Below are 12,231 nucleotides of genomic sequence, written 5' to 3'. Positions count from 1 at the left end.
TATTGCCTTTAGGTCAAAATACAAACTCCTCTTTTGGGCAGTTAAAGTCTTTCACAATCTGCATCCATCCTATTTTTTCTGAACTAATTTCACCCTACTCCCCCTCATGCATTTGAAATTCCAGCCAAACTGGCCTATTTCTTGTTTCCCCATAACAAGACATTCCATCACCCACCTTCATGCCTTTGCATGGGCTATCTCCATGCCAGGAATCCCCTTCCTCCTCACCTCTACCTCATGGAATCCTTACCTGGCTCAACTCAAATGCCTCCTCTTACAAGGAGCCTTTCCTGATCTCCCAAGCTGTTCATATTCTTCCCCTGCAAATTATTTCATATCTATTTTGAAGATCTTTTGTATTAACTTCTCTGTGCTCATGTTGTTTTCCCTCAGTTGAATATAAGTTCATTTTTGTCTTTTTATCTCCAGTACCTAGCGCAGTTCCTAGAACACAATAGATACTTAATAAATGCTTGTTGATTGACTTGGATTGGAGATCACTATGCCTTTTATAATTCAGCCCATTCTTTTTTTGGCTGCCATATCACTATTAACTTTTGCTGAGTTTGCAGTCTCTAAACCACCCCAATATTTTATACATAGATTTTTTTTTGGTGTGGCCATACCTCCACCCATGTGCAGCTGATTTTTTTAAACCCAAGATTTATCTCTATGTTCTCAACAATGTTCTTATGCAGTGGAAGTTTGAATGTTTGGTGAATGACTGAAACAATTATTTTAAATAATGCTCTAAGTTTATTTCTTGGCCAGTTGAATAGGATTTCCAACACCACCAATCAGTAGATATTTAGTGGGCCCCAGGCTAAGTGCATGGGGACCACAGGAGTAATTACAGTTGTTCCTTAGAGTTTTCCCTTGAAAACTTAAGGAGTAGTTAGGGAAACAAGATAGAGGCACACAAAGCAATAAAAGATGGCTCCCTGAAGGTGGTAGGACCTGAACCCAGTCCAAAAAAGAAGCATAGCATTTGAAAAGGCAGAGAGCAGCAGACAGGTTGTGCAGTGGATAGAGCACTGGTTCAGGAGTCAGGAGGACTGAGTTCAAATCTGGCCTCAGATACTTACTAGCTGTGTGGCCCTGGACAAGTCACTTAACCCCAGTTGCCTCAAAAAAGGAAAGGAAAGAAAGAAAGAAAGAAAAGGATTAGAGGATAGGGGAATCTCATCCTTACACAAAGGATGCCTATAGACATGTCAGCCTCCCTGCTTTTTCCCATTCTTCACACAAGTTTCAATCATACATGTTTTCATTCCTTGGGTAGCTATGGATCCTGACCCTGAGGTCAGTAGGGGGAAAGGATTCTGTGTCCTTAGTTCAGACCTGACAGGCTCTAGAAAGATGGTAGATCACCCAATATGTACCTGACAATGTGACCCTTTAATGAGCTGGGGCAGAGATATTTACAATCTCTTAAACCAAGTTTAGGGCTGGGCCCACTGTAGGGTTTGGATATTAGTAACCCTCTTCCCTGTGTCATATCGAGGAGATTGAGGACATTCTGCTATGGCTCACTCATGCAAAACATGTATGAGGCCTACTAGGATGAGAGAAACGGTGATGTGGTAATAAATGGTGGTAGTGATAAAGAGAGGGACAGCTAGGTACCACAGTGGATAGAGTGCCAAGCCTGGAGTCAGGAACACCTCAGTTCAAATCTGGTCTCAGACACTTACTGGCTGTGTGACCCTGTTTTGCCTCAGTTTGTTCATCTGTAAAATGAACTGGAGAAGGAGATGTATCTTTGCCAAGAAAACCCTAAATGGTGTCATGAAGAGTCGAATACAACTGAAATGATGAACAGCAACAACAAAAGTGATAAATAGAGATGGTGCTGGTGACTGGCTATAGGGAAGGTAGTGGTGCTGATTTTGATGATGGTGATAACGATAATAGTAGTCATAGTTATGTGACCCCAGTGATGATATCTGGTGGTGATGGTGGTGTTAGTAAGAATAGTGATAGTGATGATAGCTGGTGGTGGTAGATAGCTAACCACGATGACAGTAATAATGATAATGGTAGTCATAGTGGTGGTAGGGATCATGGGGATGATGATAGCAACAGTGATAAGGGAGATGATTTGATAGTCATAGTGATAATGGTAGTAGTTATTATGATGATGTAGATAGGGATAATGGTGTTGATTCTTTTGTTTTTGGAGACTGGGCCTCCCTATCTAGACAGAGCCAGAAGCAGAACAGCCACTCATTGGCCCAATCCAATGCTTATTGGTGTGGAGGCCTTCACCTGCTCCATTTTGCTGGCATGGGCCATTTTTCCCTTCCTTGGGGAGCCTGGTGGCTCTCCACTACCAGGAGCTCAGTGGCAGTGATATTGATGATGGTGATAGTCTTGATTAATGTTTTTGGACTTTTGTCCAAGGATCATTTCTTTTTTTCCCCATGTTTCTCTCTGGAGTCCTGACATACATACCACTACAACTACTATATAACCATCCAATCTCTACCCCCTACCTCCAGGGCAATCCACACTGTGGATCCTGAGAGCAATTTATTCCCCAAAACCAGGCAATCATTGTATATACCCAGCACAATTGGCTTGACCCCAGGATACACATTGATTACAACTTTTATCTCTCAGGGGATCTGGGTATTGTAGCATTTATCCAAATTACTCACAGGAAAGCAGCTTCCTCTGGGGGAAAGATCTTGGAATATTGGACATGCTGCTAAGACTTGTCTCTAATCAAAGACAGATATAGTGCCTTCTGACCTGCTTTAATCCAGCCCTATTTAGTTTCATTTGGTTTCTGTATATGAGAAGGCTCACAGTTCCTAAGCTGACTTGCCTTTTGTCCAATGAACTTTCATTTTGCAACAAAGTATATCACTGAGGCTCAAGGAAATGAGGTTCAAGAAGTTGGTAAGGCTCCAGATAAATTCCTTAGGAGGTTTTTCCCCAAGGAAAGAGTTTTATTTCTCTCTCTCTCTCTCTCTTTTTTTTTTGGCTAGCCAGTTGGGGTTAAGTGACTTGCCCAAGGTCACACAGCTAGTAAGTGGTCAGGTCCGCCTGACTCCAAGGCCGGAGCTCTATCCACTGCGCCACCTAGCTGCCCATAGAGTTTTCTTTCTCAAAGGAGTGGGTGTGACTATGACCCTTCTGCAAACCATTATGACCTAGCTGAGCTACCACAGAAAAATTAACTTCACCTCCTAGAAATAATAAGGAATGTCACCCTGATATCTTAAGTGAACAAGTAGTGTGATCCTGATATCCTAAGTGGTAAAGTTTTCATGTCCTCTATACTCCAAATGTTTCAAATATGTCCTTTTCTACCTGCTCTTCCCCAAAATGCTATCACCAGAAGAAGCAGGGACGGTTGCTCTGTAAATAAGTGAGATAGAGAGAGGTAAAGGGTCTCGCTTGAGTTTGCACAACAAATCACAGATGAAACCCAAATGAAAAATTTAGATCTCTTGCCTGTCAGCCAATGACTTGCTTTCTTCCATAACCTATCTCTCCATTCCTCCAATTCTTTCTGATCCTGCCAAAGCACCCACCTTGGAAGCTTCCTTTGATCGGCTCTCCAAGGCTTTGGTCTTCTCAGAAGAGAGATTTCTAAGTCAGAACCACCCATCCGATGCCTTTCTTCACTGTATTTAAGCAGCACAGACTGGGACAGGGACATCACAGACAGAGTATACATTTATTTCACTTCACTTCCCTTTGCTCACTCCCCATCCTAGCCAAATTGACCTGTTAGTGGTTTCTAGTATCTAACATTCCATGTGCAAATGATCCCCCAGGTCCGTAATGAACTCCCTCTTATCTCTGCCTTCTAGAATCCCTAATTCCCTTCAGATTGCACAGATCAGGTTTCATCTCCTAATCTCTCCAATTATAAGTGTTCTCTCCCTTTTGAAATTGTTTTGCATGTTTTGCATTTACTCAGATGAGTACATTTCATCTCCCTCATAAAATGTAAGTTCCTTATGGACTGTTTCTTTTTTTCTCTTTACATCTCCAGGTTCTAGCTTGGTATCTTGTATATAACAAGTACCTAATAGATGTCTGGTGAGTTAAATTGAGGTGACATTTGTCTGATTAATGAGAAGCTAGGGAGAGAGGTTACTCAAAAGTGACAAAGTTGGGTCATTTGGAAGTTAAGTTTCAGTTTTCCACTAAAAAAGTAGGTTTCTCAGCCCCACTTCTGGCCCAATTTGGTATAACTAGTTTGTTCTGGGATGAATATGTAAATATGCAAATTGTCATCTCTACATGTTGACAAAATTGACAGCCAAAGCAAATCTCTGGATCTGTGACACTGCTGAGGAGAAATGATTTAACAACTGCAGTCTTCAGAAGGAAATATGATGGAGTGAGCCCATGACTATAGTCACAATCAGAGCTGTAAAACAAGGGCTTTAGCTAAAGGGATCTGTAATTATGCTGTTACCAGAAGAAACACCACAGGCATGGGAGTTATTATGTATGAGAAGCTCACAATAGCAAGCTAGTTATGGATGATAACAATGGTGAAGGGGGTGATGATATAGACAGGGATATTGATGGTGATAATGGAGATGGTAATATGATGGTGTTGACGATGCTGCTACGATTGATGGTAATGACAATGGTGATGCCAAAAATAGTGATGGCGATATTCATGATGCTGGTGATGGTAGAGGGTACATTTGCCATATTCTGAGATTGAGAAATTATTCCTATATAGAACCAAGTCAGGATATCTGATTTTTGCATATGAATACCCACCTCTCAGATTGCAATGTGGTGTCATGGGAAAACAACAACAACCACACTGGATTTGGAGCTGGAAGACCTGAGTTTGAAGTCCAGTTCTATCACTTACTTCCTGTGTTATCTTGATAAAGTCAGTTTCCCATGCTGGGCCTTAATTTCCCCATTTGTAATATAAGAGAATTGAACCAGATGATCTCAAAGGCTCCTTCTAGCTCTATATCCTAGGCTGCTATAATCCTTCAGGTTCTTCCTCCTCTTCTCTCTAATGTGGCAGCATCCCTTTGTCCTTGTCCTCTTGAGTCCCCCTCCAAAAGCCGACCAGGTATGATATGTGGGAGATGCCCCTGCACTTCAGTTTTAGTTCCACTAGACTCTAACATGGAGTCCTGGTATAAAAAGCAATCTCTTGTGTCCAGAGCACCAAAGGGGAACCGCATCAGGGAGCGAGGAGAATGGCTCTGAAACCCAGCAGGTATTTAGTCCTTCCCTCCCTCAATCAATAAGCTTTTACTGGGGGCCTATTGTACTAAAGGCACCTGTGGGGAGACAGACAGTTCCTGCTCTCATGGAACTCCTGGCTTGGTTGGAAAAGCAAGTCATTTGTGCTTACATGGAAAGGTAAACATAATAAAGGGTGAAGGTCAGAGGAGGAAGAAATGATTATGCATTGAAGTAGTTAGGGAGGGGGTCAGACTTGAGTTGGACCTTAAAGCATGCCTAGAGTTTGGATAGGCAGAGAAGAGGAGGTGGAGAGGGTATGCCCAGTAGGGTAAAGGGTAAAGAGCAAAACTGGAAATTCTAATAAACCCAATGGGGGGTGGGGTGGGAGGTGCAGGTGCAAGTGAGTCAACAAGGAGGGGCTGGTCCAGATGAGCAGGAAAAAAGAACTGGGGAGGTGAGGTGGGACTGAAGGGAAAAGAAGCTGCTTTTAGTGGAACTGTTATATCCAATCATCGGTGCAGAAGCTTTGGGGTCCCTAAGCACAGGAGAATAGTTTGCATTATAGGATTGGGATTGGGAAAGTATGAAAACGATTTGAGCTTTTATGTTCCTTTGAGGCGATGTCAGTAATCATGTAAGATATAAATGGCTTGAGTCATGTAAATATAAAAATCGCTCACGTGACATCAAGAGTTATGATCAGATCTGATCCCATCCCTTAATAAATAATAGTAATAGCTTAGATATCTACAGTGCTCTAGCTTTTACAAAACACTTCCCCTCACAACAACCCCGGAAAGGAGAGAATATAGGTATTATTACCCCATTTTACAGGTGAGTAAACTGAGGCTCAGAGAACTCACTTCGGGGAGTTGTATAGCTAGTAATTGTCAGAGCTGGGGCTCAGACTCTGGTACTCGTGGTCTTCCATTTTGCCATATGCCATCTGTTATTTGATGTAAATAGCCACTTAGATCCCTCTTGATTATGGGCCTAGATTTTCTTCTCTTTGGAAGCAGTAGAGACTCTGGGGGTATGCCTGACAGCTTTACCTAGGCATGGGGAGACCTGTGGCTTGTTCCTCCCTATATACCTGGCTTGGACCCAGGCCCCCTGTCACTACAGCCATTTATAAGCAGACTTTCCCTGGGGCTAGTCTTGAACGTGGGCAGAGATGAAGCCTGTTTGCTTGTGGCCAAAGGCTCATGCACACTCGTGTACACACAAAGTCTATTTAGGTAAGGATGGCCTGATAACCATGTTCTTTTCTTTGTTCTCTTTTCAGGAGTAAAGTATAATGCCCAGCGCTACCGAAATGTAAGTTTTGCAGTTGCCAAGGGAAAGCAGCTAGGGCCTTTCTAAGCCATGAATTTCTCCTTTCCTCATCCACAGCTGCTCTGAGTCGCGCTAATAGAGGTTGTCAATCTTGGGTGGGTGGGAAACCCCAAGAAAAGGCAGTAGGTAAGAACTGGTGGGATCCTGGTGAGACTACTCCACCTAGTGGCTCCCTAGATAATTACAGTCACCAGCAGAGCCTACTCTAATACAGGCACTCACAGGGTCCTGGGCAGGGTGTCAGGGCCCATGGGGCCTCAGGTGGAGGTTCCCCTCAACCAGCCCACTTCCCCACATAAAAATTCAGCTCATTGTCTTCCCCCATTAACTTATAAGCTTATTAGCATCAGAGACAAGAAACAAGCTGTTACTCCAAGTCCTAGCATTAATAATCAAGATAAATATACAGAACTGTCATTTTCCTTTAGATGCTTCAGTTTCCCCATATGTAAAAGAAAGTTACCATTTCTCCCTGATCCCAAAAGGAGACAGAGACCTGAGGAAGAAGGGCAATTTGGCTTAGTGGGAAAGAGCATCAGTTTCATTCAGAAGACCTAGATTCAAATCCCAACTCTGCTTCTGAGTTCAGATGCTAGGTACATATTTGAACTTGGGTAGGTCACTTCAATCAATCAAGCAGCCAGCTAGCACTTATTGGGGGCCAAGTGCTAGAGGTATAGAAAAAGGCAAAAACACAGTCGCTGCCCCTCAAGAGGCTTACATTCAAATGAAGGAAGCAACATGCAAAAAATTGTACATACAAGATAGATGCAGAGTAAATGGAAAGGTATTCTGAGAGGAAAGGCAATAAGGGGTGGGTGGGGCAGGAAGGGGCAGAGTTACCAAGAAAGATCTCCTGCTGGACATGAGATTTGAGCTGAGTCCTGAAGGAAGGCAGGGAGGCCAGGAGGTAAGAAAAGTAAGTATTCTAGGCATGGGGGACTACCACTAAGATGGCATGGATTTTGGAGATGGAGTGGAGTGATGCATTTGATAGGCAGTTGGGTGGCACAGTGGATAGAGCACTGGACTTGGAGTCAGGAAGTCATGAGTTCAAAGCCATTCTCAGACATTTACTAGATGTGTGACCCTGGGCATGTCATTCTGCCTACCTTACTTTCCTCCTCAGTAAAAGGAAGTAATATTAGCACCTATTTCCCAGGATGCTTGTTAGGACAAAATGAAATAATATTTATAAAGTGCTTTAAATGTATATAGTGTGTGTATATAGCATATAAGTATTAATTTATAAGTAATTAATAAATGCTAGCTATTATTATTTTTATTTTTATGAAGAGCAAAACCAGTGTGGCTAGAGTATATGAAGGTGACTAAAGTTTATGTAAGAATACTAGAAAGCAAGGAAAGAGGCAGGTTCATCTATAAAATGAGCAGGTTGGGCTAGATAATCTCCAAGTATGTTATCAATTTAATATCCATGATCCTATAATTAATAATTCCCATTCTGCTTTAAGCTTTCCAAAACTTCCCTCCCAACCATTTCATGAAATAGGTAGTACATGTGTCAGTATCTTCTTTGGCAGAGGAAACAGACTCATCCAGAGTCGCACAGCTGGTAAGAATCAGGCCCTCGAACCCAAGCCCCCATCCTTCAGTCTAGCACTCTTTACCCTAGATACATGTGTCATGGGCTGAGGGCGCCATGATGTTCTGTGATATCTCTCTGTGAAGTCTTCCTGACTCCCAAGTCTAGCCACTCTCTTTACTCTATAAGGCTAATTAGGGTAAAGTAATGAACATGAGGCTTTTGTGGCTTCTCATCTTAGCAGGCAGGATGGTCCCTGTGGGGTGCTTTGTCATTGGTCACTAAGGCCCAGTGGCCCTTTTAACCCCTTTTTTCTCTTCCTCCTCCCCCCAGGACTGTCCACCAGGTGGCAGCCAGGATGGGAGAGTGATGGGTCACAAAGCAGGAGCCTTGGCAAAGGTCACTCCCCAGGGCTCCCCAGGCCCAGGGGCACGGAGCCAGGAGCAGCAGCTGAATGGCCTGGTGGTTCTGGTGAGAGAGCAGGCGAAGCCTGGGCCAGAGGGTGGCCACATCCAGCCCCGGCAGCGCCGGAGGAGGCTTCTCATCAAGAAGACGCCAATCGTCATTGCCCTGAACAGCTCCACTGTCACGCTGGCTCAGCTGGGCCCCCAGGATGCTGGAGCCCCTGTGGGTCACTGGCACCGTCTCTACCAGGTGCAGCGTGAGCGGAAGAAGATCATGAGGGACACCTGCGCCAAATACAAGAGCAACAGTCGCAGGGTCATCACGCCCTACCACGTGTCCCGCATCTTCGTGGAGGACAAGTACCGGGTCCTGTACTGTGAGGTACCAAAGGCTGGCTGCTCCAACTGGAAGCGGGTCCTCATGGTCCTCAGTGGGCTGGCCTCCTCCACCAGGGACATCCAGCACAACACTGTGCACTATGGCAACACCCTGAAGAGGCTGGACGGCTTTGACCGCCAGGGCATCTCTTACCGCCTCAACACCTACACCAAAATGCTGTTCGTTCGGGAGCCCTTTGAGAGGCTGGTCTCTGCTTTCCGGGACAAATTTGAGCACCCTAACAGCTACTATCATCCTGTTTTTGGCAAGGCCATTCTTGCCAGGTATCGTGTGAATGCCACACGGGAGGCTCTAAGGACAGGCTCGGGTGTGAGGTTCTCTGAGTTCATCCAGTACCTGCTGGATGTGCACCGGCCTGTGGGCATGGACATTCACTGGGACCATGTAAATAGGCTGTGCAGCCCTTGTCTCATTGACTATGATTTTGTGGGCAAGTTTGAGAGCATGGAGGAAGACGCCAACTTCTTCCTGCGCCTCATTGGTGCTCCCCGGAATCTGACCTTCCCCAGGTTCAAAGATAGGCACTCAAATGAGGAGAGGACAACCACAAGGATTGCCCACCACTACTTTGCCCAGTTGTCTCCCCTGCAGAGACAGCGCACCTATGACTTTTACTACATGGATTACTTGATGTTCAATTACTCCAAGCCTTTTGATGACCTATATTGACATCTGGGGTGGGAGGGCAAAGGGTGTGGGTGTTGGGTCAGCTTCAGGGGCAAGGTCTGGGTCTGATTCAGGGCCCAATCTGGAAGGACAGTGTTTCCTTTACTCTGGGAGCTGGCATTCCCAGAAACACTCCTTGTATTTCCTCAGTCTGGGAACTGGCATTCCCAGAAAACCTGCCCTTTCCCAGAAAGACATGTCCATCGAGACCATGGCCAAGACAGCAAGATTGTGGGGGCTCTGGCTCCCCGTAAGAAATCAGTGCCATGGTTATCCTCAGCTGTGAGCTGAGTGATGGCCTCAGGAGAGGTTGGTGAGTAGGCATTTCAAGGAGCCGTGCAGGGAAGGGAGCTCAGCCCTTGTATTTGTGTAATGCCGCCTCCATTCTAAGGCTATAAAGGAGGCCGCCAGAATGCATTTAGGGTTTGGGGTAGTGATTGTAAAGGCTCAGTCCCTTGGCGTCTCAACTAGAAAAGCCAAGAAGTCATGGGCTAGAGAGGTCTGAGGCCAGAGAAATTGGAGGCTGAGACGGGAGGGAATTCTCAGACCCTTTATTCCTCTTTCCTTTGGCTCTGCAGGCAGAGATCCCTGTGGAATTGGGTTCTCAATAAAGCACATGTTTTCTAAGTAGTGGTTTTTGTCCAGCCTTTCCCTCTACCCCAGATAGTCTTTCTATTTCAGGCCTCTCAGATCTCACTTTTCTAGTGGGGCCTATCCCAAATTCAAATTCATACCCTAGCCCATATTAGTATTTGTATGATACTCAGGCACTAGGTCAGGCTGAGCTAAGTTGTACTTGGCATTGGGTCTCCTACCTCCTAATTTACCCCATGGCACATGCATACCCATGCATCCCAAGTCACCATCCCAATCCATGAATCACCTTTTCATCCTTTGCAGACACTTGGTTACCTGGATCTGTGCAGTCCCTAAAAGGCCCATCATTTCCTCAGACAAAGATGGTTGGTCCAGCTGAATGGACGGAGGTTTACAAGTGTGAGCTGGAGTTCAGGGGTGTGGCTGCTGTGAGGGTATAACTGTGTCATTGGGTGATGGTGTGGCTGTGTGCACTACTGTGAGGGTACCACTGTAAGGGTGTCATGGTGTTGCTACATGTCACTAGGTGTATTGCTTAAGGTTGTGAGTGTTGCCCTGGAGACTGAGCACCATGTGCCTATCACTGGGCCACTGATGTAGAGCTGGTCCTAGCTCATTTGCTTTACAGGTAGTTGTTGGTCTTTCTAAGCCAGTTTTTATGAACTCATCCCCCATCCACCTGAACTTGGAGACATAACCCCTGAAGCATTGACCCTCTCATCCTCCTCTTGTCACCAGGTCTTATCAACACGCATAAGCACCATCAATCACACAAAATACCCCCTACACATCAGTACCCACAGTACCAATAACCACCCACACATCAAGCCCTATACAAATACCATCAACAACACACCAAACACCCACTAAACATGAGCACACACAAAAACACTGCCTATTTCAGAAAATTCTCATCAACCATTCAGACACAAAAACACTTTTAGTCTCACAGAAAACAATTCATAACCATCTAGACACAACAAAAGGATCCTGTGCAATGGGGAGCTTTCAATCAAACATCACCACTCAGCTTTCAGAGATAATCTCCTTTCCTGGGCAGTTAAAATGAATAGTCCTGAGATTTGAAGGTTCAGCCAAAAAAATGGGAACAAGGGAGTTTTGAGAAACTAGACTCTAGAGCTGAGGCGAGAGGCTTCACCTACCCCACAACAGCCACATACCCCAGGAGTCTCTCATCCACAGACTCACTTAGCACAGTGCCTGCTATGTAAAATGCACTTAATAAATGCTTATTGACTGACTGACCAGCTTGATAGAGCATCATCCAGTTACGGGCCCCACACCTACAGGGGCTTCTGGGGGAGAAGGAGGAGGAGGGAAGATATTTGTGCTGATAGCCAGAGAGGGAAGGGGAGGAGAGAAGAGAGTAAGGAAAAGGACAGACTATCTGGGATGGGGGCCAAATTATGCTGAAGTTTAATTGGAGTTCAAAATATGTGAGATATAAGGTAGAGATACAAGATCAGGCCAAGCTCTGATCAGTGCTTATTCCTATTTTTATTAATAATATTCATGACCAGTAACTTATTTATACACAGACTAGGGAAAATGGCGGAGGAAAGGGGAAATAAGGACGGAAAATGGAAACACATCATAAGCAGAGGGTATGACTAGAGGATGGTAAGTACAGACCTAGAGGACACCAAGTGTTATTGGAGGCCCAGTCTCAGTTCTCAGATGACAACTACGGGAGTGGAGAATCCTAATCCATAAGATCAACCTCCAAACCAGCTGCTGAGGGGTTCTCTGTAAGAAACTCTGATTGGAAACTTGGCTTCCAACTTAATCCTGTCCTGAACCCTAGAATAATTCTAACCTTCAACCTGACTTAACCCTAACCTGAACATCAACTTCAACCTTAGCTAGCCAAGCAACTAGGCAAGTAGAGGAACACAGCTGAAAATCAGCAAGGAGATATAAGGGTGGGTACTTCTTCCTTACAGATTGGCTTCTGTTTATTTCTCAGAATTTGGGCATGGCAGTAGTATGGTAATTGCCAATGAATGGCAGCTGAACAGATAGGCTCTCCCTTTCTAGAAAGAAGGAAGTCAGCCCTAAATAAATTAAACTTCTCTCAG

General features: G+C 44.8%; 1 protein-coding gene across 1 annotated transcript in view; it reads left to right on the top strand.

Moving 5' to 3' along the window:
• Positions 1 to 9,538, top strand: part of LOC114047190 (carbohydrate sulfotransferase 8-like) — a 205,688-nt gene extending 196,150 nt beyond the window's left edge. The window contains exons 3-4 of the mRNA XM_027867997.1: positions 6,470 to 6,501; positions 8,399 to 9,538. Coding sequence (XP_027723798.1) covers positions 6,470 to 6,501; positions 8,399 to 9,538 — 1,172 coding nt within the window. The remainder of the gene's footprint in view (positions 1 to 6,469; positions 6,502 to 8,398) is intronic.
• Positions 9,539 to 12,231: the final 2,693 nt, after the last annotated feature.

The sequence above is a fragment of the Vombatus ursinus genome, unplaced genomic scaffold (assembly GCF_900497805.2).
Source record: "Vombatus ursinus unplaced genomic scaffold, bare-nosed wombat genome assembly UNPS02014786.1, whole genome shotgun sequence".
NCBI classification, from domain to species: Eukaryota; Metazoa; Chordata; class Mammalia; order Diprotodontia; family Vombatidae; genus Vombatus; species Vombatus ursinus.
Note: the sequence above shows the minus strand (reverse complement) of the source record. Positions and strands in the feature narration are given on the sequence as shown.